At 59.0% G+C, this 24602-nt stretch overlaps 2 protein-coding genes across 5 annotated transcripts; one reads left to right on the top strand and one right to left on the bottom strand.

Moving 5' to 3' along the window:
- Window positions 1-599: 599 nt before the first annotated feature.
- Window positions 600-3827, bottom strand: NDUFS8 (NADH:ubiquinone oxidoreductase core subunit S8). 2 transcript variants are annotated; one of them, XM_039537286.1, is made up of 7 exons: window positions 3676-3827; window positions 2705-2762; window positions 2514-2576; window positions 2124-2213; window positions 1699-1871; window positions 1058-1186; window positions 600-811 (listed from the first exon to the last, which is right to left on the bottom strand). In XM_039537286.1, exons 2-7 carry the CDS (start codon window positions 2742-2744, stop codon window positions 680-682), a joined length of 627 nt encoding a protein of 208 aa, XP_039393220.1. In that variant the 5' UTR covers window positions 2745-2762; window positions 3676-3827; the 3' UTR covers window positions 600-679. The 2 variants fall into 2 exon arrangements, with proteins under 2 accessions (XP_039393220.1, XP_039393221.1); XM_039537287.1 differs by lacking the exon at window positions 3676-3827 and adding an exon at window positions 3427-3490.
- Window positions 3828-8019: 4192 nt separating this feature from the next.
- LOC120405356 (aldehyde dehydrogenase family 3 member B1-like) lies at window positions 8020-19392 on the top strand. Of its 3 annotated transcripts, XM_039538927.1 has the most exons (11): window positions 8020-8078; window positions 9614-9723; window positions 11625-11787; window positions 13745-13855; window positions 14080-14200; window positions 15849-15934; window positions 16302-16383; window positions 16802-17188; window positions 17478-17644; window positions 18606-18705; window positions 19040-19392. In XM_039538927.1, the coding sequence occupies exons 2-11, from the start codon at window positions 9647-9649 to the stop codon at window positions 19231-19233; spliced, it is 1488 nt and encodes a 495-aa protein (XP_039394861.1). In that variant the 5' UTR covers window positions 8020-8078; window positions 9614-9646; the 3' UTR covers window positions 19234-19392. The 3 variants fall into 3 exon arrangements, with proteins under 3 accessions (XP_039394861.1, XP_039394864.1, XP_039394862.1); XM_039538928.1 differs by lacking the exons at window positions 8020-8078; window positions 9614-9723 and adding an exon at window positions 10517-10701; XM_039538930.1 differs by lacking the exons at window positions 8020-8078; window positions 18606-18705; window positions 19040-19392 and adding an exon at window positions 18458-18505 and having other exon boundaries at window positions 9632-9723.
- The last annotated feature ends 5210 nt before the right edge of the window (window positions 19393-24602 follow it).

Raw genomic sequence — 24602 nt, forward strand, 5'->3', positions numbered from 1 at the left:
AGGCTAAAAATGTATCCTCATGGCTTAAAACAAGCCCAGGCAAAAACTCTCCAAGAACAGGGGGCAGGGACAGAGCACTGCCTGGCTCAGTGTTTGGCAGAGTTCCCCCATCCTGCCTAAGCCTATTTCTCACACACCAGGGTAGGGAGGAGCAGTACTGGGACAGCAGGACTGGGCACCAACCCTGGCTCTGTCATTGGCTCCTCTCCCTGGAGCCAGGGGTGGGTGTCCTACCTCCAACAAATAGTGGTCTAACTGGCATGAATGTCCAGCTGCTCTTCCCCCCTCAGCAGTGTTACCTACAGTTCTCCCCAGCACTGGGAATGAGCCAAAGCCAGTTACAGACCCAATGTGACGTGTAGCATTGGGACAGCAGGAGGGAGGGGTCATGTGTCTCCCCCTCCTAGTTCCTTAAGCAGAGTCCCCTCCCCTGCTCAGGGCCTCAGTTTCCCCACTCCCCATGCAAACGTACAGGAGTGAGAGCCCCGAGCGAGGGGTTACTAGACAGGTCATGTACCCCTTACCCATCCACTCCCTCCCTCCCCCCTGCACCCCACACCCTGAAGCCCCATTCTCCCCCAAGGCAGGCACAGAGGAGCTGTGGACATGGGTGTAGGCCCTTTATTGCAGGGGGTGGGGGGGTCTAGGAAGCAGGCTGGGCAGCGTGGGGGGCCAGCCATCACCGGTACAGGTAGTCGGCCTCGATGTTGGCCGCGATCTCGGCCTCCCACTTGTCCCCGTTGTTGAGCAGTTTCTCCTTGTTGTACAGCAGCTCCTCGTGCGTCTCAGTGGAGAACTCAAAGTTGGGGCCCTGCAGAGACCAGTAGAGCAGACAGTTGCCACCAGGGCCAACCTACCAGCAGGGCCTCACCCCCAAGACAGAGTCTCATGGACAGACAGACTCCACTGCGCCCTTGCCTAGTGCAGAGACCCACCAGGACCTCCCCCTGCCATACAGAGACCCTCAGAGACCAAGGTGTATGAGGGCAGGTCTGGAGAGAGATTGCATGCTTGGCTTCCCCAGACACCAGCCCCACGTGCAGCCAGTTGCATTCACCTCCACAATGGCATCCACAGGGCAGGCCTCCTGGCAGAACCCGCAGTAAATGCACTTAGTCATGTCAATGTCATAGCGGGTGGTTCGGCGGCTGCCATCAGCACGTGGCTCGGCCTCGATAGTGATCGCCTGGCAGGGGAGGGGAGAACATGGTCATTCCCTGCCCCAAATACACGGGGGAAAAGCAGGGGTGCTGCCTACTTGGCCGAGGGTGACACTATGTAAAACAGGGAGCTGGAGACTCTCTCCCCTGGAATGAGGGGGGCGGGGAGCACACACTGACCTTTTGCCAGTGAGACTGGAGGAAGGGCTGGAGTCAGGACCCAGCTGTGTCAGCACCCGTGCCCGTCAGCACCTCTCCCTCCTAGGGCCAATGCAGCTCTCGCAGCCCCAAACACAGGGGATCCAGCTGGGAGGGAGCCTTTTGAGGCATGGATGTCCAAGCTGGGCAACAGGCACCCAGAGGGGACCAAACCAAGGCCCCCTGGGGACAAGATCCTAGGGAGCAGAGACCGGGGGACCTCACCACCAAGAGTTGCTTACCTGGGAAGCACCATGCTAGAGATAAGCACCAGAGAGGGGCTCTGGGGCTGGGCGGTGCGTCCCCACATGGGCAACCCCAGGGCAAGGGGGAGGCTCACCTGGGCAGGGCAGACGGCCTCGCAGAGCTTGCAGGCGATGCACCGCTCCTCTCCAGAGGGATAGCGGCGCAGGGCGTGCTCCCCCCGGAAACGCGGGCTCAGGGGGCCCTTCTCAAAGGGGTAGTTGATGGTGGCAGGTTCCCGGAAGAGGTAACTCAGGGTCACACCCAGGCCTAGAGGAGGAGCCAGGGGAGGTTAGAATACAGCAAAGACACTAAGCATCACTCAGACCCTTCACCATCTCCATGTGGGGACCCCCCTCACTGCCGACTCACTGGCACAGGGAAGCATCCATGTCTATCAGACCCTCACAGCCCACCTTCCCCCCATTCTCAATCCCGACAACCCCCATACCAGGTCCCACCACAACCATCCCATTCCAGGTCCTGCCATCACAGCCCATCCCGACAGAACTCAGGGCTCACCTCGAATGAGCTCCGTCCACAAGAGGGTTTGAGCAGCCTTGTCGGTGATGGATTTCATGTCCCATTTCTCCTCCTGTACATTCACATACTCTGTAGGGGAGACACAAACCATCACCGCCCTACACAGACCAACATGAAGGAGCTGGGACAGGCACCCATCCTCTGGATACGGTGCCCTTACAGCAATTGAAAGAGACACTATGGGAACTTGGGGGATGGAAGAGACCTAACTTGGACTGTTTAGCCCTTGGAGGAAGGGACTCTGGGTGCAGCCCCCTGGGAGGGCAGGAGAACCAGACTAGACTCCATGCCCTCCAGAATGGGCTCTGGATGCTGTGCCCCCAAGGAGGGCTCTGAGACAGCCTTGGGGAGGCCGGAGGCAGTACTTACTGTAGGACTTTCTCGAGGCTGTAACACTGAGCAGCCGAGTGAGACTCAGGCAGAGTGGTGTCCCTGGGGAATCAAGGAGAAAGGTTAGAGAATGCTTCCAGACCCATGGGGCAGCAGAGGGAAAGAAGGCTCAGCCCACAGCCCTACAGTGTGGGGGAGCTGGTGGGTCTCCATGCCACTGCAGTCCTTACCTGTGCAGGAAGCTCGGCATATCATCCGCAGCGCCGCCATGCTGAGCCCAGAGCAATCCTGCAGCACAAAGGAGGAGAAGGCAGTGTCAGCTCACATACTCAGCCTGGCACCTACCCAATACAGGCCAGCCCCACCCACCAGCCTCTGAACCCAGCACATCACACCCTGCAGACAGGGCTAGGGGATGGCAGTACAGGGCACTTTCCCATGGGGGTCCTGCAGCTCCCCTCTCCAGGGATGGGACCCAGGCGTTCGGGGGCCGTAGTACAGGGCACTTTCCCACAGGGGCCCTGCAGCTCCCCTCTCCAGGGATGGGACCCAGGCGTCCAGGGGCCGTAGTGCAGGGCACTTTCCCACAGGGGACCTGCAGCTCCCCTCTCCAGGGATGGGACCCAGGTGTCTGGGGGCCATAGTGCAGGGCACTTTCCCATGGGGGACCTGCAGCTCCATTCTCCAGGGATGGGACCCAGGCATCCGGGGGCCATAGTACAGGTCACTTTCCCACGGGGGACCTGCAGCTCCCCTCTCCAGGGATGGGACCCAGGCATCCGGGGGCCGTAGTGCAGGGCACTTTCCCACGGGGGACCTGCAGCTCCCCTCTCCAGGGATGGGACCCAGGCGTCCGGGGGCCGTAGTACAGGGCACTTTCCCATGGGGGTCCTGCAGTTCCCTGCTGCGGGACAGGGACCCAGGCATCCGGGACAGGGAGGGGCCGAGTGACCTAGGACCATCCTGGCGGTCTCTGGGTCTGGAGGCAGCAGCGAGCCAAGGGGACCCAGGCGTCCTGCCCCGCCCAGCAGGAGCAGAGGGCGAGCCCCGCTCAGCTGCCGTGCGCATGCGCAGCCGCCTGCTCCTGAAGGTCCCGGTGACCCGAGCGAGGCCGGGGGGCTCGACCCCGGGGGGAGGCTGCCGGGCATGGGCCGGGGGGCGGGGCCGCGCGCCCTGCGCGGGACCGGGGAGCCGAACTCACCCCCGCGGGGACAGCACCGGGGTCCCCTATTCCGCTCCGCGCCGAGTCCGCAGCAACCTGGCCAGGCCTGCGCCGGCGAGCGCTAGGGCCAATCAGCGTCCAGCTCGTGTCTCATTGGCTGCGGGCCGGGAGGGAGGCGGGGCGGGAGTTCTGATTCCGCAGCGCGGACGTGACGCAGGCTAAATGAGGTTAAATGATTGGCCGAGGGATGGGATTTAGGGCGGGATCACTAGTGGCGGCCTCGGTTGATTGGTGATTGTGAAAGGTGTGGGGCGGTGTCACCTCCGGACGGCCCGTCGAATTGGTGGAGGGGAAGGGAGGGGGTCATGTCCAGAACAGCCAAACGGATTGGCGGAGTGGTATGGGGGCGGATTGACACACATAACGGACACGCGGATTGGCGGAGTGGTATGGGGGCGGATTGACACGCATAACGGACACGCGGATTGGCGGAGTGGTATGGGGGCGGATTGACACACATAACGGACACGCGGATTGGCGGAGCGGTATGGGGATGGATTGACACACACAACGGACACGCGGATTGGCGGAGAGCCGTGGGGCGGAGCCTTTCAGTGCACGTGTGGACGGAACGGTGGGGTTTGAGGCGGCCGGGGCCTGGTGGCGTTAATCTAGAGTAGTAGGGCCGTGTGTGGATGCGCCTACCTGGTCTTACTTCGGTTTAACAGCGGCTCGGGAGGGTGAATCTCTGGGACCTGGCTTTTTGCTGATCCAGTTTAACTGTGCACCTGCAGTTAATCCGGACCTTCCACAATCATGCCTGCGGAGGTCCACCGAACCCCAGGACGAGCGGACCTGCCGCAGGCATGACTGTGCGCTGGTCCCGCTGCTCGGACGGAGCTCCCACAGGCATGCCTGCGGATGCTCCACCGAGCCGCACCACGGGACTGTCAGCACTGTTTGGGGTGGCGGAATTTCTAGAGCCGCCCCTGGCCACACTGCATGGGAGACTGTTAGGTGGTTGGAGAACAGGGGCCTAGGCAGTACTGCAAGCGAGAGCGAGCATGGAAAGAGGGGGAGACACCATCCTGGGGGGCAGGAGATTGGTGCTGAGGTTGGGAGAACCCCTTAAACCCCCAGTGGCAACAGCGGTTGCCCTGTGTGATTGGTATAATCAATCCAAAGCTAGAGGGACCGTTCCTTGTGGATGTGGGACTCAACCATGACAATGGGTGTACTGGGGGTCGTGCCCTTGTCCAGGCTGGCGAGTCCATTAGAGCCACGTTTGCTTCCTGTTGCTTTAGCAATGCGAATGGAGCTTGCACGTGCTGTGACAGCATCCCCCTTTGGGTGCCTGGCTTCCTGGGAGCCATTTGCAGCCCTCTGAAGTGTGACTTCCAGAGAGGCTGTTCCAGGGAGTGTCCACGCCAACCCCCTGGCTTTAGCGGGAGATGGAGGTTCTCAGCAGCCCTTGAATCAGGCCTGGCCTTGCCTGAATTTGAGGACTTTTTGAGGCACTAACGCAATGAGCCCTTGGCTCAGCGAGCACCTACACATTCTAGCTCCTGTGGAACAATCAGTGCTCCCATGGCTGTCCCCCAGTGCAGGGCCGATGGGGCGGGGGGGGGAAGCTGGTACAAATTACTGGGGCCCGGCAGTCTGGAAGGGGGCCCGGCTTCGTCGGCCCTGTTTAGCTGGTCTGCCCTTGCTGGGGGCCCGAAAAAAATTTTTCACTGGGGCCTGAACCCACTCTCAGCGGCCCTGCCCCAGTGTGTTTAGATTTTTTTTGCAGGTGCCTGCAAACTGCTGTACATCGCAGCTGTGCATGGGAGAGGTGTCCCAGGCGACGCTTTGCTGTGTGTGGATGGAAGGAATAAACACCAGGGAAGCAGGGCTGCTAATGCAGGCTCCCTGGGCATGACAGCAATGGCCAGTGTGTCGAACACATTAATTGTGGCCCAGATCAGTGTGCTGCACGCTGGGTATGGCAGGTGAGTCAGGCACTCGGAGTGAGTGGAGGGTGTGTGGGCTCTGTGCTGTGGCTAGGGGACGTGCTCAGCACAGTGTGAGCGGCTAGTGCCACGCACCACAGTCATTCGGCAGGGTTCAGATGGCACCATTTCTCCTCTGGGCCAGCCTCGCCCCTGACACTGCTGCAGAAAGCCATAGGGCAGCGCTTACCTGGCCCCCTCCTGGCTAGAGGTGAGCTGCTGGCCTAGGTGAGACTCGCGTTAGAGGAGGGAGGCTGAGCAGGTGTGTGAATATTCAGGGCTGCCAGGGTTCAATTCCCTGCTCTGCTACAGAAGCCCTCAGTGCCCTTAGGCATGTCCCTTAGCCTCCGTGCCCCAGCTCCCAGCTGTGCAATGGGGCTCACAACCCGTCCCTGCTGCACTGGGGGTGAAAGGATAAACACACAAAGGAGTGTGAGGTGTCCAGATACTGCGGTGACAGGGGCTGGATAAGGACCTGAGATAGGGAGTGCAGCTGTTTACCCCAGTGCAAATCTCCTCTGACTCAAATTGTGTCCCCAAGGACCAGCCCTGGGCCAGGGGACATGCCCAGGACAGGGAGGGGAGCTGGCGGCCACATGGCGGTGTATCCCAGCTGATCTCCAGCCTGCCCCAGGAGGAGCCAGATGGGGAGGTCGGGGTCTGTTGCCCTGGGGCTCCTGCCTTCTCTTTGGCCCTCATGTGCCCTGTTGCTGCTCACGCCCCCTTGGGAGCCCCCTGGGAGGGTGTAGCACCCCCTCATCCTTGGGGAATCTTTTGGGTGAATGAGCTCATCCCTTCCCAGGGGCCTGTGCAGTCCAGGAGCCATCCCAGGTTGCCAGGGGGTAGCAGGTGTCCCGTCCTTGGCAGGCAGCGGCTGCAGTCCCTAAGGGGTGCTGGGGGCACTAGGAGAGGTGTGCTGGGATAGCTGTCCTGTTCGGAATATTGTGACAATACCACTGTAGCCAGGTGGGCCACCCCCAGGGGAAAGTCCGTTTGCCAGTTCCCTGAGCAAAATAAACTATAGTGGCAAAAGGATTTGGATGGTTTTGCTGGTCTAGCTGGGTGTGCGCCAGGGCTCTAGCTGGTATAGAAATGTGAAGAAATCACCTTCATAACCTGCATTGCTAGGCCAGCGTACGTTTCTAGGATCACTTTGGCCAGCTGCAGGTGTCTGGGATTGTGGGCAGGTGGGTGGCTGCGTGATGGCCCCATGTGGGGGTGGTGCCAGCCTGGTGATTACCAGGGCACAGGCACTTGCTGCTAACGGGAATGGCCCATGTTCCCAGCCTGGCACCCACCTCTCCATGCCCGGACCTCTCCAGGAAGGGGCTCTTTGCTGTGTTCCCCACACTGACACCCCTGCTGCAGCTCTCTGTCCCCCTCTGATGGCTGCACCGGGTCACAGGGTTAGGGCTCTGCTCCTGTGCCCTCCAGCCAGGGGCGCTGGCACTTGGGCAGTGGTGCCTCCTGAAGGCTCTGTGCCACCCCCAAACTGTCTCCCTTTGAATGAGGCTCTGCTGATTCCTGTCAGTGGCCTCCTTCCCCACCTGCTGCAGGGCCCCTGAGCCTGGATAGCTCCTACTCCTGATCGATGCTGGAGTGACTGACTGAGGCACTGCAGAACCCAGGCGTCCTGAGGCTCGTCCCTGGCAGCTGCAGTCAGTGCTACCCTGCTGGTTGGCAAACACGGGAGGAGCTGTGGGGTGGTGGTCAGGGAGTGCCACATGGGGTGGGCTGAGGGCCCATCCAATTTAACCGCTTGCTGACTGCTGGGGGGGGGGCACTCAATTGGGAGGAGCTGTGAGGACAGAGCAATGGCCAGGGGCCGGGACATGAGCAGGAGAGAACCTGCTGTAATGCAGCTGACACTCTGGGGGTCGTCACACAGTCATGGGAACACACATACAGGGTGGGGCAGGTAACGAGAGCTGTGCTAATGTGGGATGGGACAGCAATCTGGGACAGCCAGTGCCAGGGGACAGCATGCCACAGGGCAGGGGATTCCCTAGCTGGCTGGGGAGCAGTCATGCTGGCAGAGAGCATAGGGCTGCAGGCAGCTGTGGGATGGAGCTGCCCAGGACAGACCTGTACTGGCTCTGCCATGTTATCCTCTGGCAGGCAGGGCAGTGATGCTTACCATGCCTGCTGACCAGTATGTATGCCAGGCTCCCACTAGGGGGTGGGTGAGTCCTGCTCTGGGCCCAGGAGAGGGACTGGGTGGGGCCTTTCCCGTCCCTGTGGATTCCCGCTCACAGGACCTTGTCCCAGGTGCCAGGGCTGAACCGTGTAGACTTTGGTACTTCCATGCAGATAAAACTCTAACTCTTGAACCAGCATCAGGCTCATCGCGGCAGGCTGACACATCGGGAATGCCAGGCAGCTGGGCACCGTCAGCACAGCAACTGTTGTAACCCCCCGCAGGGAGCGGGCTGGGTGCTGTGCAGAGAAGAGGTAACGCCAGTGAGGTTGGAGGGTTCCTGCTCCCCCCTTACTCAGGAGCCTGGTGGGTCAGCGCTGCGTGAGTCTGGGGGAAGGTGACCCCGTTGGGGCATTGCCAACTGTGGAGATCCTTGAGGAGAGCACCCACAGAGAGACATGGGGACATCAATGCATGGAGGGCAGCAAGGCCAAGGGACTCCCCGGCCCACGTTGGTCACCTTGGCACTGACCAACTGTCCCTGCTAATGCAGGCCTGGGACAGACTCTGTTTCTGTGCTGGAGACTCAGGCAGGCCCTGGCACCCCGTTCTTGTGCCCAGCAGCTCTGGGGAGTGGGTGCCTTGGTCCCTGTTCTCTGGGCTTTCCTGTTGAGGCCAGCGGGGGTGAGACATTTATCCAAGGGCCCAGCCCTTCCCCTGCAACACTCAAGTGAGGCCTGTGGGCCCAGACCACCCTTAGGGGCGTCCAAGTCAGGGTAGCAGGCCCTCTGCTGAGAAGGACTTCGAGTGGACAGAGAACCTGGGGCAGAGCAACCCTGTGGGATCTTCCATCCCCTGGCCAGCCCACCCAGGCCCGCTCAGTGTTTCCCCCTCTCATCTCCTAGCCAGCCCCACCCTGCTCAGCTGACTCCGGCTCATGGGGCTCAGGTGTGGGGCTGTAAAATTGGGGTGTAGCCATTTGGGCTGGGGCTAGAGCCTGGGTTCTGGGACCCCACAAGGAGGGATGATCCTGGAGCCCAGGCTCCAGCCCCAGCCTGGACGTGTGCCCTGCTATTTTTAACCCCGTAGCCTGAGCCCCGCGAGCCTGAGTCAGCGGGGGGGGGCCAGCCGCGGGTGTTTTATTGCAGTACAGACGTGGCGTTGGGACAGCACCTCTGCTCTGCATGAACGGGACCGAACTCCTAGGCCCAATCCAGCAGGCTGGAGGGAATGAAGGGTTCACAGAATGCATTAACCCTTCACACCTCAGCCCCAGCAGGGTACCCCCCCCACACACACACACACCATGCCAGGTGCAGCATTTGTGGGACATTTCCTCTTCCCTTTACAGCTGAAAACACTATTGCCTCTTTGGCCCCAGCAGTTCATTCAGGCTTTGCCAGGCTGTTTCCATTACAAGGAGAAACAGAGGCTACGTGTCAGGGCTGTTCTTTGGTGCAATCCCATTTCTCCCCAAAGAACGCAGGCAGAGGCCGGTCCCCTGCACCCAGGAGAGACAAACAGGAGGCAGGTCCCTTGCTCAGAAATCCCAAGTCTGCCACTCCAGTGAGCTCCCTGCCCAAGGGCAGCCAGTTCTCTGCTTCCTCCAGGGCCCCTCGCTCTCGCTCACTCACACACACACATATTCCCCCTCTTGCTCCCCAACATTTGCAATCAGTCCCAGGGAAACCACCTGGCTTGTGATTAGCTTTGCTCTGAGCCTCATTGCCTTCCTGTTGTTTCCAGCTATCACTACACACAAGGATATGTAATTGCTCCATTCCTTTGGCCTGAAAGACAGGTGCTTAGCACAGCCATTGGCTTTAACCAGGTCTATGACTTTCTATAGATCAAAGCCACCAACATCTTCCAGGGTAACAACATGGACACAAACGGAGACATCCCAGGGAAGGCGGCCACGGGTAGCGACACAGGCAAGACGGACTCCAAAGCTGCTGGGTGAGGGGCCGAGTGCCTAGAGACACCAAGCTCTGTGGGTCTCCACAGCTGTCAGGGAGGTGTGGTGCAGAGCTGAGTGAGTGAACTAGCGGGTTTAAGGCTTGGGGCAGCCGAACTCCCCCTCCCCACACACACACACACACACACAAAGGGGTCCAGGCCAAGCCCTGCTGGCTGCAGCAGGGTTAGGGCCTAGGAGGGGAGTGGCAGAGCTGGGCTCTTGCGCTAAGCGAGCAGTCCCTGCCCCTCAGAGCATCTCACTGGGGAGAGCACCCAATGGGGGAGTCTCCTCCCAACCAAATCAACACACAGCACAGGCCAGGCAGGCCCATCCTCACACTGCCAGCAGGGAGCCATGGGCCACAGGCCAGTAGGGTCACACCTACACCTGTGTGGGTCACTGATGGGAGGATAAATCAGTACTCTGACCACCAGATCCCACTGTCCTCCCCAACCCAGGAAAGAACAGGAGCCCTAGCCTGCAGCCCTCCCTCACTCTAACCACTAGACAGCACCCCCCCAAGCTGGGCTACAACCAGGAGTCCTGGCTCCCAGCACACTGCTCTAACTAGGAGACCTACCTGCCCCCTGCTCTAACCACCAAACCCCTCTCCCCTCCCAGGGCAGGGATTGAACCCAGGAGTCCTGGCTCCCAGCCCCTCCCACATCTCTCACCCACCCAACCCCCCTCCCAGAGCAGGGACAGAACCCAGGAGTCCTGGCTCCCAGCACTGCGGGCGCTGGCGGCTCTAGCTCTCTGCCCTGCGGGGCGGAGCCGTGACCGCATCATCGGTCAAGAAATGGCAGCGAGCGAAGAGCCACAACATGATTCGTCCCCTGGCTGAGCCCCGGCCCAGCCAATCACCGTCCTTCCTTCGAGGTCCGCTGCCCAATCACCATCAGCATAATGGGAAGGGGGCGGGGCTGTGCCAATCACAAAACAGCCGCGATTGTTTCCTGGTTCGGAGGGGGAATCAGGTACTGGGGGCGGGGCTGGGCTTGCTGCTGGGGCTTCAGGGTTGGGGGCTGTGGAGATGGGTGTGGTCAGAGGCTGTGGGGATAGGCAGGAGCTGCAGGGGGTGGGGGTTAGGGGCTCAGAGGCCATGGGGCTCGGATGGGGATGGGCAGTGGCTGTAGGGGGAGGAGAGTTAGGGGCTCAGAGGCAGTGGGGATGGGCAGGGGCTGCAGGGAGATGGGGGTTGGGGCTCAGAGGCAGTGGGGATGGGCAGGGGCTGCAGGGAGATGGGGGTTGGGGCTCAGAGGCTGTGGGCAGGGGCAGGGGCTGCAGGGGATGAGGGTTAGGGGCTCAGAGGCAGTGGGGATGGGCAGGGGCTGCAGGGGGAGGAGGGTTAGGAGCTCAGAGGCAGTGGGGAGGGGCAGGAGCTGCAGGGGTGGGGGTTCGGGGCTCAGGCGCGGGGGTTGGGCAGGGGCTGCTGGGGGAGCGGGGTTAGCTGCTCAGTGGCGGGGGGGAGGGGCCGGGTGGGTTAATGGCTGAGATGCCTTGGGGATGGGTGGAAGCTGCAGGGGGTGGGGGTTAGGGACTCAGAGGTGGTGGAGCTAGGATGGGGATGGGCAGGGGCTGCAGGGGGAGGAGGGTTAGGAGCTCAGAGGCTGTGGGGAGGGGCAGGAGCTGCAAGGGGTGGGGGTTAGGGGCTCAGAGGCAGTGGGGCTGGGATGGGCAGTGGCTGTAGGGGGAGGAGAGTTAGGGGCTCAGAGGCAGTGGGGATGGGCAGGGGCTGCAGGGAGATGGGGGTTAGGGGCTCAGAGGCTGTGGGGATGCAGGGGGAAGGATTGGAGGCTGTGGAGATGGGTGGGGGTCAGTGGCTGTGTGGATGGAGAGCCGGGGATGGGGCGAGGACTCTGGGTCCCCCCAGCACAGACTGACCCACCCCCTCCCCCAGCATGAACCCCTATGTGGGTTTGGTGAGCAGCCTGCGCGCTGCCTGGCTCACGGGGAAGACGCGCGCCGCTGAGCACCGGGTCTCCCAGCTGGAGGCGCTGCGCCGCTTCCTGGATGAAAAGAAACAGCTCATCTTGGATGCCATGGCCTCGGACATGCGCAAGGTGAGCCGGATGGGGCTGAGCCCAGCGCAGGGCAATGGGGGGGCAGGTCTCTCTGTAGGGCAGGGTTGGGGGGAATGGGGGTCTCCCTGGGGATCCCCCACAGCACAGAGAGCAGGGGGCACACTGGGGTCTTGTCTGCCCAGGTTCCTGGCCCACCCTCCTCCCCGCAGGAGTGGAGGACTGTGGGTCGTGTGGTAAGCAAGGTGACATAGTCCCCTCTCTCCTCCCAGGGGGGCAGGTCTGTGTCTGTGTCTGTCTGTGCAGGTGGGGGTGTTTTGTTAGGGCCTAGTTAAATGTCCTTACTGCCCTGGGTTCTGTCAGCGAAGGCCTGTGGGAGCAGCACCTGCCCTTGGACGGGGAAGGCTGGGACAGTTCCTGGGACAGTTTGTTCCCTGGGCTGTGATCGGCCCCTGAGGAGACTCTGTCTCCTGCACAGACCAGCTTTGCCTGGTGGCAGAGAGTCCCCCCGGCCCAAGGAGTGGAGCTGTCAACCCCGGTCCCCATCCCCAGGGTTAGGCTCTGTTAGATGCGCCGGGCCCAGGCAATGGAGCGCTGACATGCGCTGGATCCAGCCCTGGTCTCTCTAGTCCATGGGGCACCAGTGCCGGGCGAGAGGACTGGGTGAGGGGCTCCTGGCAGCCGGTGGTGCTGAGGAGACGCACTGTGGTGACCTACTGGCATTTCCTGTTGGTGGGACGGCTCCGTGCCCAGACCTGTCATGTTGCTGGGGGCCAGCTGGGAGGTGACAAAAGCGAGGAGATCCGAGGCCAGGGATCGCCCGCCGAGATGGGTCGGCATCTCTCAGCCGCCCGGAGCTGGCAGAAGGCCTCCTGCACCCCGACGGCTGCGTGAGTCTGGTGTTGGTGAGGAGTCCAGATGCCTCTGGCCCGGGGACCGCACTGACCTGTGGGGGGACCCTTTGCCAGGGGAGATGACACTGCGTCTGCCCCCACCCCAGTGAGCTTCCCCCAGCTGGTCCCATCCTGGCCCCACGCCGCCCTCGGGGTCTGTAGTGGTGGATGGGCAGGGCTGTGTGCCCCAGGCCATGGCGGTGTCGTGGTCTATGCCCCAGTCTTTAAACAGTTGCTCGGAGGAGCCCTTCAGTGCGCCAGGACCCCAGAGGTCCCACTCCTCCTTCAGGGCCGGCCACGTGGCCTCACTGCCTCCGAGATGGAGCCTGTGGGCTCCAGCCCTCCTGCTTCACCCTGAGAGCTCTGCCCAGCGCCTCCCACTGAGCCAGACTCCTGCTCGGAGCCTTTTACCCCTCGGGGATCAACGCCCGTCTGTCAGGATCTGCGGCGACTCCAGGCCGCCCTTTCCAAACCAGGTAACCTGTGTCACCTGGAATCCAGGGTCCACAAGGCAGCAAAGCGTAAAGCGTGGGGGGGAGGGCAGGGCAGGGCAGAGAGCCAGCCCCTAACCCTGTCGGCCCTGTGCCATGCTCTGATCCTCTGAGCTCCAGCTCCACTCGCCCTCCCCTCATCTGTGCTTCTGTTTCCCAGCAGCAGTTGCAAGTTAAGAGTGATTGGGCAACAAAATGGCAAATGAAATTTAATGTGGATATAAAATCATGAGTGATGTTGAGAAAGTGGATAAGCTTGATCATTGCCTGGCCACTGTCGGTAGACAGATACTGGCTTTCTTATGTTAAGCCCTGGCGGTTAACACTGTCCTCCCTGCTGCTGCCCTCAGGAGCCCAGCCTGCATCGGCCTCCCTGCCACTCAGAGTTAAGGGCCCACTGGCTGGGCATCCATTATCTCCTCCGGGGCCTCTGTTCCCAGGGGCAGGCTCCGTTCAGTTCACTGGAGCAATTCTGCTCTCCAGCCAGCCAGTTATGGGATACAGGCACCTCTAGTGCCTGGCAGTAGGGTGCACGGAGGCACACAGCATCCGGATCAAAGTAGTACCAGAATGGGCATGGCCGGGGATGAAGCTAATGCTGCTCTGTGCCTCCAGCCCCCCTTCGAGGTGGAGCTCTCTGAGATTATCATGGTCAAGAACGAGGTCAACTACGCACTCAACAACCTGTCCAGCTGGATGAAGGACGAGGGTGTGGACAAGAACCTGGTAAGGGGGAGATGCATCCTCGGGGCTGAGCTCCCCCCGAGTGAAATGTGGGGAGAAACACACCCCCAGGCCTATGCCTGTGACGGCCGGCAACAAGCACCCAAGGCTGAGCTGGGACCTGCCCCCATGGCCAAGCCAGGGCTCCTGTCCTCCCAGTCCAGTTCACTTCCCTGCCCCCTAGGACCCAGTCCCTCCAGCTCCTGATGCCGAGGCCTCCTCTGCAGGTGACTCAGATGGACACGGCCTTCATCCGGAAGGAGCCCTATGGAGTGGTGCTGATCATCGGGCCCTGGAACTACCCCTTGCAGCTCATCCTGGTGCCCATGGTCGGGGCCATTGCAGCCGGTGAGTTAGGGAGTAGGGACACTTTCCACCCCAGCATGGTCCCTACCCCCCCAGCCTGGAACCTGCTCCAGGCAGAGCTCCCATCCCCAGCATGGTCCCTACTGTGATGGGTTCTCCCCCGGGTGCCACCTGGAACTGGGGTATCACTGAGCCGCCTGTGACCCACCCTCCTGGGCTCCCTCTCACACTGTGCTGCTGTGACAAACCACAGAGCCCGCCAGCCTTCACTTTCACCAGCATTCACACAGGTAGGAACACACCCAGCTGCAATGACACGTTGGTTCTTTAGAATCATAGAATATCAAGGTTGGAAGGGACCTCGGGAGGTCATCTAGTGAGTCCAACCCTCTGCTCAAAGCAGGACCAGTCCCTAAATGGCCCCTCAAGGATTGAAGCCACAACCCTGGGTTTAGCAGGCCAATGCTTAAACCACTGAGCTATCCCTCCCCCTCTAACCACTAGCTTCCCAGCCTGGGACTGCAGAGCAGTACTGTCCTGCCCTGGTCAAATCTCGCCAGTATATGGGTTTCATACCCGCTCCGCCTCTCAATTAATGTGAAGAGAGCAATGCACAGTTGTGGTAACCAAGCCGAGATTTTCCCCAAGCACTCCAGTCAGAGTTCATGGGTTTAAATTAAAACAAAAACAAGTTTACTAACTACAAAAGATAGATTTTAAGTGATGGCAAATAGATCAAAGCAGATCACCTAACAAATAAACAAAACGCAAACTAAACTTAATATACTAAAGAGATTGGATATGAATGAGCAGATTCTCACCCTGAGAAATGATACCATCAGGCTGCAGATTCTTAAGGCACAAGCTTGGAATCCCCAGGTCCTTCACACACAGGCTAGAAATCCCCTTAGCCTGGGTCCAGCACTTCCCCCAGTTCAGTCTTTGCTCCTCAGGTGTTTCCAGGAGTCTTCTTGGGTGAGGAGTGAAGAACCCCAGATGATGTTACTCTCCTGCCTTATATAGCTTTAGCGTATGGCAGGAAGCCTTTGTTCCTGCAGCTTGGTTCTCAGATCAGTTTGTGGAAAAATACTGACATCCCAAGATGGAATAGCGTGGTCACATGTCCTTGTAGAGTCATAGCAGCCATTACTCTCGGACTGTCTGTAGTGTGCTCAGGAAGGCTCCCAGGTGGGGGATAAGCTTCTCCTAAGGCCTGTTGTTTTTCCTAGTGGCCCATTGCCCTGAATAGGCCCTTCACAACCATCTATCTAGGCTAAAAGTGTCTTGTCCAGTGGGCGTTATCCAGGTGTAATGACATCTGAAGTATAGATACATAGTCAGTATTTATAACTTCAGATACATGCATACAAATAGGATAATCCTATTCAGCAAATCATAAGCTTCCCAATGGCCCCTTACATGACCCATCTTACATAAAATCCATCATAATTATGCCATAATCATATCATAATAATATCACTGTGAGAATATGGGGTGTAGTGTCACACCCACATCCTCTGGGCCAGGGCTCCTGACCCACAACTTTCCCCAGCCCCAAATGAGGCTCCTGGTGTGTTCCCCAGGGACACCTCCCTGCAGTGCTCCCCGGTGGTGGGTTGGGGTGCTGCGGCGAGGCCCTGGGGAGGGGAGGTGTCTGTGCTGCACAGTGACATCCTGCCTGCCCCCCCAGGGAACTGTGTGATCATCAAACCATCCGAGATCAGCAGCAGCACTGAGAAGCTCCTGGCTGAGACGCTGCCCAGCTACCTGGACAAGGTAAGGAGCTGCCCTCTCCCTGGGCACCACGCCCATCTCCTGTTCCCAAAGCGCTGAGCCACTCCTGCAGGCCTAGCACCATGCCCAGCCCCCTACCCCATGCCAAGCTGGCCCCCATGCCCCAGCCTCCAACACCCAGCTCTCCTCTGTGCCTCCACAATACCTCGAACAATGCATCCCCACACCCACTGAGCTGTTCCCCGGTGCCCCCTTCCCCCCAACACCCGTCAGTGCCGGTAGCCAGCGTGACGGGGACAGGGCCACAGGGAGCAGAGAGGGGAACAGTACAGCAATGGGCAGGGGTGAGGCAGAGTAAAAGGGGGAAGGATGAGGATCACCCCCCACACCCTCCCCTCTCCGATTGCAGGACTGCTTTGCTGTGGTGACCGGGGGCCCTGCGGAGATGACCCAGCTGCTGGAAAACAAGTTTGACTACATCTTCTTCACGGGTATGTCCCAAGTGACCCAGCCCCCGCCCCTCTCCATGGTCACCTCCCCTTCCACTCCAAGGGGCACCGTCCAGCCCCCCTACACACGTCCTCTGCCTTCCCCCTCCCAGGGGCTGCCCCCAGAGCCCATTGCCACGGTGCACACTCAGGGCCCAGCCAGTGGCTCTGGGCCCCTCGGCATTGTCCTGACTGGGCCAGGAGGGGGCTCTCTGGGGCTGGGATCCCAGCTGAGTGACTCTCTGAGCCCTGAGGCCCCTGAAGGTGGGGGCTGGGAATGACTGGAGCCCCCAGCCAGATGCAGGGTCCTTCCCCTTCCTGGGCGAGGCCGGGGCTGCCTGCATCCCAAGGCCCCTGGCACCCCAGGCCGGGTGGAAGAGTGGCGGGTCTCTGCCCTGATGCATCTCTCCCACCCCCGCAGGCAGCCCCCAAGTGGGCAAGATCGTGATGGCAGCTGCGGCCAAGCACCTGACGCCGCTGACGCTGGAGCTGGGGGGCAAGAACCCCTGCTACGTGGCCGACGAGAGCGACCTGCAGAACGTGGCCAACCGGCTGGTCTGGGGGCGCTGCTTCAACGCGGGGCAGACCTGCGTCGCGCCCGACTACGTGCTGTGCAGCGCGGAGACGCAGGAGAAGCTGCTGCCCGCCCTGCGCCACGCCATCACCCAGTTCTTCGGCCCCGAGCCTCGGGAGTCGCCTGACTTCGCCCGCATCATCAGTGACAAGCAGTTCCAGCGCATCCGGGCTCTGCTGGGCAGCGGGCGCGTGGCCATCGGGGGGCAGACGGACGAGAGGGAGCGCTACATCGGTGAGGGCTCCGGGGGACCCATCCATGTCGGGGCTCTGGGGGACCCATCCATGCCGGGGCGCGGGGGCTCCGGGGGACCCATCCACATCAGGGAGCAGGGGCCTTGGGCTGAGGATCCGGGCAGGGCACGGGGAGCCCTGATGGTGGAGAAATGAGCACTGGGAGCTCTGGTGGCAGGGCAGGGCCTGTGGAAAGCTCCGGTGCCAGGGCTGGATGGGGGCAGACCCATGGTGGATGAGGGCTGCCATGTGCCCCTGTGTAGTGAGTGATCCCCCCCCTCCCCCCACAGCCCCCACGGTGCTGGCGGACGTGCAGCCGTCAGACCCTGCCATGCAGGAGGAGATCTTCGGGCCCGTCCTGCCCATCGTCACCGTGCCCAACGTGGACGAAGCCATCGCCTTCATCAACCGCCGGGAACGGCCGCTGGCCATGTACGTCTTCGCCTCCGACAGCAAGGTGCGGGGCAGGGATCTAGGGCGAGTTCTGGCTGAGGACTCATGCCCGGGCCCAGGGCAGGCTCCGTGCCGGAACCGGCCTTTCACCTGTTCACTGCTGGGGCCGTGCGACACCCCCCCGCCCCCCCGATCCTGGGGCCAGTCTCCCCAGGAGAACGGCTCTGCTTGGCTCCCCACACGCTGCCCGGGTCTGGTCACCCCTCCCGGAGGGAAGCAGCTGTGTGGGAGGGGCTCCGGGCCAGCGGATGTGGCAGCACTGGGGTAGCTGCGGGTGGGTATCAGGCACAAATTGCGGCTCCCTCACCCCCTGTCATGGAGTCCCAGGGCGATGCTCTGGAACTGCGCCCCACAAAGCCAGTCAGGACTTTGGGGAGCTTCCTCTCCCTCAGAGCAGACTGTCTTCAGGGTGAGAAGTTCACATGGCTTCACCTCCTGGGTCTCTCCTTGGAGTATTCAGCATATGCTCCTCCGTGCGCTTCCCACAGCGAGTCCGCCTAGGCGGGGTCCTGGGGAAGCCACAGGGTCCTGCACCCCCACTTCGCTTCGCAGTCAGACGTGACTCTCAGCCAGCTAGTAAAGCAGAGGTTTATTAGATGACAGGAACACGCTCTAAAACAGAGCTTGTAGGTACAGAGAACCGGACCCCTCAGCCAGGTCCATTCTGGGGCCCAGTGAGGCAGACCCCCACGTCTGCACTCACTCCTCATCCCCAGCCAGCTCCAGACTGAAACCCCCTCCAGCCCCTCCTTTCTGGCCTTTGTCTCTTTCCCGGGCCAGGAGGTCACCTGATCTCTTTGTTCTCCCACACCTTTAGCATCCCCTTGCAGGGGGGAAGGGCCCAGGCCATTAGTTGCCAGGAGACAGAGTGTCAGACAGAAACTGAGGCACCCACACAGTATTCAGAGGAAACATTAAGAACCGTCCCACTTCGTCCCCCCCCCCCCATCTCTGCTTCCCCCAAGCTGGTGCGTCGGGTGCTGGAGAGGACGAGCAGCGGCGGATTTGGTGCCAACGACACCATAATGCAGATGACGCTAATCTCTCTGCCCTTCGGTGGGATTGGTACGTCTGGGCCCCAGCTAAGCCCTGTTCCCTGCCCCCAGCCTGGGGCTGAGCCCCTGAGGGGGAGCATGGCTGGGCCCTGTGACTGAGCCATGTGCTATGGGCAGGGCCCAGTGGGCTGGGATCGTACCATGCGGGTAGCTGGGCCCTGTGACTGAACCGGGCTGTGTGGGCACGGCCCAGTGGGCTGGGATCGTACTGGAGGGGTGGGGTGGGGGCGTGGCTGGGCCCCATGACTGAACCGGGCTGTGTGGGGAGGGCCCAGTGGGCTGGGATCGTACCGTGGGGTTGGGCCCTGCCCTGAGCCTGTATCCGAGCTCTGCTCTGTTTCTAGGGAACAGCGGGCTGGGCTTGTACCACGGCAAGTTCAGCTTCAACACCTTCTCTCACCACCGCGCCTGCCTCCTGCGCAGCATGGGCCTGGAGACCGTGAACGCCCTGCGCTACCCCCCCTACAGCGAGCGCAAAATGGGGCTGGTGCTCTCCACCTTCAGGATCAAGCGCACGGGCACCTGCACCCTGCTGTGACGGGAGGGTCGGCCCAGACCAGCCACCCAGCACCACACAACTCACGTGTTGCCTGACTGCCATGGAGGGGAGGAGCAGCTGGCTTGAGCCCCCCCAGCTGACCTAGGAAATCTGACCCCCCAACCCCCCTTCCACAGATTAAAGACACTCTCCAGCCTTCCTCTTTCCCCCACTGATGATGGAAGAAAATGATCTGGAATATTTAAGATTCAGTGTCCTAACACAGCGTTTCTCAGACTGGGGTCCACCGGCTCCACTGATCAACTCCTCCCTCAACTCCTCTCCCTCCCTCCCAGCGCCTCCTGCACGCCGGGGAACAGCTGTTCAGTGGGGTGCAGGAGATGCTGGGCGGGAGGGGAGAGGAGAGGGGAAGGGGGCGGACGGAGGCGGGGAAGATGAGGGGCAGGGGCGGGAAGAGGTGGGGTGGGGCCTAGAGTTGAGCAGGGGACTTGGGGTTCTGCAAAAAATGTAAATCTAAATGAGAGTCCTCAGGTTGCTAATGTTTGAGAGCTGCTGTCCTAACAGATAAAGCACAAGGTGTTAGTTGGTGTCTGCTGCAGCCACCGAATCCCACTAGGGCTACCCCCCTGCCCCACCTCTTTTGGCTGAGGCCACAGCCCCGCTTGCTGGTCTCAGCCTCACTGTGGCCCTAGCCGGGGTGGGGAAGGAGCCCAAGAACTCCGCCCCTCCCCCGGCTACACAAGGTCTGAGGAGGCTTAGCCTCTATTTCGCACTGCGCGTGCACTAGGGAATAGGATGACCAGAGCCTTCTACATCGTAATGTGTAGGGAAAACACTGCGTGATCATGGGGGACTTTAATGTGAGAGCCGTGTGCTGGAGGTGTCATGCTGGCAGCACTGAAACACCCTTGGAATTTTGAAACGTGGTAGATGCCAAGTTCCTCCCTCAAAAAGTGTTGCTGCCAATGTGGGGGAAATTCTTTATTAGCTCTAGTCCTGACCGATAAAGAGGAACTGGTAACAGAACTGAAAATGAATGGGGTTAGGTATAAGGGCTTAGGTATAGGTCTGGACCCGTAATATATAATACATGCTGCTTTAAAAGGGTCTCTCAGGCTGGATTGGGTAAGACTCATTTCTATTCAAGAGCAGGTAACAAGTCAGGGATCTCTCACAGACACCTGCCTCTTATCCTGGAAGGAGACACTGATGTACGTTTACCCTCCGGTGCTGCTACTTTCCAACGTGCTGCTCAAAAATCAAGAAGGATTGTGCTTGCGTGATCCTTGTAGCACTGGCTTGGCCTCGTCAGCATGTTTCTCTACTCTGCTGACCCTGTCCGCCAGACCTCCCTTGACACTACTTCCAGAACTAGACCTGATCTCACAAGAGCAGGGTTACCTGCTGCATCCCAACCTGGCGGCTCTTCATCATGCGCTATGGACACTCCATGGTTGACTCCACAGGAGGGCGACTGTTCAGAGAACATGCAAAACATTCTCCTAAATAGCAGAAAGCCTTGTGCCTAGATACATTTACCTGTTAATATGGAAGCGGTTCTCCTCATGGTCTCAGAATAAAGATGTGTTCTGGACTGTTTGTTCCGCCTGAAACAACAAGGCCTGGCTGTTAGTTCTGTCAGAGCTCACTAGCAGCTATCTCTGCTTTCCAGCCTCAAAGTGCAGCTCGCTCAGGATTTTCCAATTGCATGTAAGTTAGGTGCTTAACGGGTCTGGATAGACTCTCTCCGCAGGTGGCAGATTTAATCCTTGGAATTTCAATCTACTGTTATCAGGGTCGAGGGGTCCACCCTTTGAACGAATGGCTGCCTGCTCTTTACTTCATCTTTCCACGAAAGGGGTGTTTGGGGTAGGAATTACCTCTGTGAGAAGAGTGGGGGAGTATGAGCCTTGGTAGCTGACCCTCCTTACCGTACCATTTAGGCTGAGAGGAGAGTCCTAACTAAGGGCGGAACAGGAGCGGCGCCTATAAAACCAGGGGGCTGGGGGCAGAAAGAGGCTGCAGGGAGGAGAGCTGCAGTCGCTGTCCCTGGGGTAAGGGAAAGAAAGGGGCATTGGCCCCAAGAGGAAGGGTCTGTCTAGTAGACCAGGAGGAGATAGGGGTTTAGCTAGGATGGACAATGCAAGCCTGGGATAGGCAAGGTAGGGAGTAGTCTAGGGGTGAGGCAGGAAGGTTTGGGGTAGTTGCTGGAGATAGGACCCCTGGACCGGAACCCAGAGTAGAGGGTGGGCCTGGGTTCCCCTACAGCCCCTGAAGGAGTGGCATGATCTGGGCAGTGATCGTGAAGACCGTCCGGGAAGGTTCATCCCAGTCACTGAGGGGGTGTGGCTCAGCCAGGAGTGTGCCTGGGATGCTGTGGAGGACTTTGTAGAACCTCGGAAGGGGAGGACCATTGTGTACTTGGCTGGAGGGCTAAGCCCTGAAGATGAGGCCAAGGAACAGCAAGAAGAGGGTGTCCGGCTGAAAGAGCTAAGCCCCAGAGCAGCCAGCAGGGGGTGCCCCTAGCGGTGATTGGCAAACCCCATGACAGCAGCAGAACTGGACACAGGATTCCAGCAGCAGTCACGCCAGTGCCAAGTATACAGGTAAAATCATCTCTCCTACTCCAGATTCCCGTTTATGCATCCCAGAATCCCATTGGCCCTTTTGGCTGCAGCCTTACACTGGGAGCTCATGTTCAGCTGATTATCCATCACAACCCCCAAGTGTTTCACAGAGTCACTGCTTCCCAGGATAGAGTCCCCCATCCTGCAGGTGTGGCCAATATTCCTTGTTCCTAGATGTAAACATTTATGTTTAGCCATATTCAAATGAATCTGGTTTGCTTGAACCCTGTATCAGTGACCCGTAATCTTCATTATTTACCACTTCCCTAATCTTTGCATCATCTGCAAACTTTATCAGCAATGATTTTGTTTTCTTCCAAGTTGTTGATAAAAATGTTAAATACCATAGGGCCAAAAACTGAACCCTGGGTGACCCCCCACTAGAAACACTCGTTCAATGATGTTTTCCCATTTATATTAATACATTTTGAGATATGGCACTTAGCCAGTTTTTAATCCACTTAGCGTGTGAGACGTTAATTTTGTATTATGTTAGCTTTTAATTAAATTTTGATACCAAGTGAAATGCCTTACAGAAGTCTATTACATCAATACTATCACCTTTATCAGCGAAACTTGTAATCTCATAAAAAAGATATTGGGTTGGTTTGACAGGATCTATTTTGCATAACTCCATGTTGATGGACAGTTATTACATTGCCCTCTTTTTATTCAATATTAATTTGTTCCTGTATCAGCTGCTTCATTATCTTGTCCAGGATTGATGTCAGACTGACAGGCCTATAATTACCCAGGTTATCCAGTTTAATTATTGGCACAACATTCACTTTCTTCCAGTCTTCCGGGGCATCCCCAATTTTCTGAGATGTATTCAACATCCTTAATGGTCCAGCAGTTCCTCAGTCAGCTCTTTTAAAACTCTTGGGTGGAAGTTATCCAGGCCTGCTGATTTAAAAATGTCTAATTTTGGTAGCTGCTGTTTAAAATCCTGCTGAGATACTAGTGGAATGGAAAGAGTCATCATCATATTTCACAACTACATCATACAGCTTTTTCCCAAATACAGAACTGAAATATTTACAGAACACTTTTGTTATTTCTGGCATTATTATTGACCATTCTATTTCCATCTAGTAATGGACTGATACCATGTTATGATTCTTTTTGTTTCTAGTATATTTTTAAAACATATTGTCCTTAACTCTGCTGGCAATAGATTTTTTCCTTGGGTCTTCTTGCTTCCCTTATCAATTTTCTACTATTCCTAGCTTCTGATTTCTATCCATTACTATCAACCTGCCTTGTCTTCCATTTCTTATATATATTTTATTACTAACTTCACTTTCCTCTAAGTTAGGTTGGTTTTTTAGCCAGTGTGGTCTTTCTTCTTGACTGTGACTTATTTGGGTATCTAGTGAAATGTTTTTAAACAAGTCCTAAATCTCATTCCAAATGGTTTTTAATTGGGAGACAAGGACTGGGGTGTGGTTGTGGCTAGGCAAGGCAGGATGAGTGAGGCAGTGGGGGTTGTCTGGCGGGGTGGAGGGGGATGGGTGAGGTGATGGGGACTGTTTTTAGCTGGGCAGGGGGGATGGGTGAGGCACTTTGTGTCCTCATCTATGGAGCACAGTCATGGCCCCACTGGACACTACCATTGCACATGGGAGCACGTGCCCATCTAAAGTGGAATACCCTGGCCCAGCGGGTGTAGGAACAGTTCCTGGTGGGTCAGTCCCAGTTCTTCTCGCTGGGCCAATTCCACAAGTGAGATGAAAAGGAAACTGGAACAACACAAACTCCTTCATGTGCAATAAAAAGGGAAGAGGTTTCCTAAACCGTCTTTGGACCTGGGCCCCTGAGCCCCAGCTAGGAGCACAAAGGCTGCGTGGGGCAGCCACAGCGGAGGGACCCACTCTTGCCCTATGGGATTTGCTATTTGCCAGGGCCCAGGGACGTGGGTTTTGTTTTGTCCCAGAGGAGGAGCGTGTGGCCGAGGGGCTAAGTCTGCGCATACGCAGACAGCGATGTGGCACGGTCAGTCTGCACGGCAGGGCTCAGCCACCCAGTCTGTGCCTCTGGGCCCCTGGGGGCTACTCCCAGCTCTGCCATGGGGAGCCTTGGTTTGCAGCTGGCCCTGCTAAGGAATTCCACACCCCCACTGCCCAGAGAGCCCACAACCAGCTCTCAGAGGCTTCCCCCTCGAGCGCCCGGCCCCAGAGGCACTGAGCTGTGGCCATGGGGAAGAACAGAGGGATGGGGCCCTTGGAGCTGGCTTGGACCACTTGCAGTGAAGGACTTGAAAATTAACTCACACTTTGAATTTAGCCCGCTGGGGCCACCCACAGCCCCCTCTTATCCCAGCCCTGGGCTCCCCCCACAGCTCTTCCAGTGCCCCTCAATCCTTACCCTCAGCCCCCCTGCTGTCCCAGCCCTGGGCGCCTCCCACCCCCAGCTGTGCCAGTGCCCCTCAATGCTGACCCACAGAACCCTGCTATCCCAGCCCTGCCCCCCTCGCTAGTGCCCCTCAATCCCAACCCGCAGGGCTCCCCCCGGCTGTTGCTCCTTGTCTTTCATTCTCCCACAAGCTGCTCCTTGGCAGCAGGGAGAAGATGGGGGTGGGGGGCAGACCCTGGCCATTCTGGCTGCCTAGTCCCCTCTCTGGGGGCCTCACCCCAGCCCCACCCATGCTGCCGGCTGAGCCAGAGCCAGGCAGGGCGAAGGACCTGCAGGACCAGGCCAGGCAGGCGAGTTCAACACCGAGTCTTTACTAAACCAAAATCTACGCAGGGCAAAGCACGGAGCACGGGGCACAGGCAGCGA

Source organism: Mauremys reevesii, linkage group 4 (genome assembly GCF_016161935.1).
Source record: "Mauremys reevesii isolate NIE-2019 linkage group 4, ASM1616193v1, whole genome shotgun sequence".
NCBI classification, from domain to species: domain Eukaryota; kingdom Metazoa; phylum Chordata; order Testudines; family Geoemydidae; genus Mauremys; species Mauremys reevesii.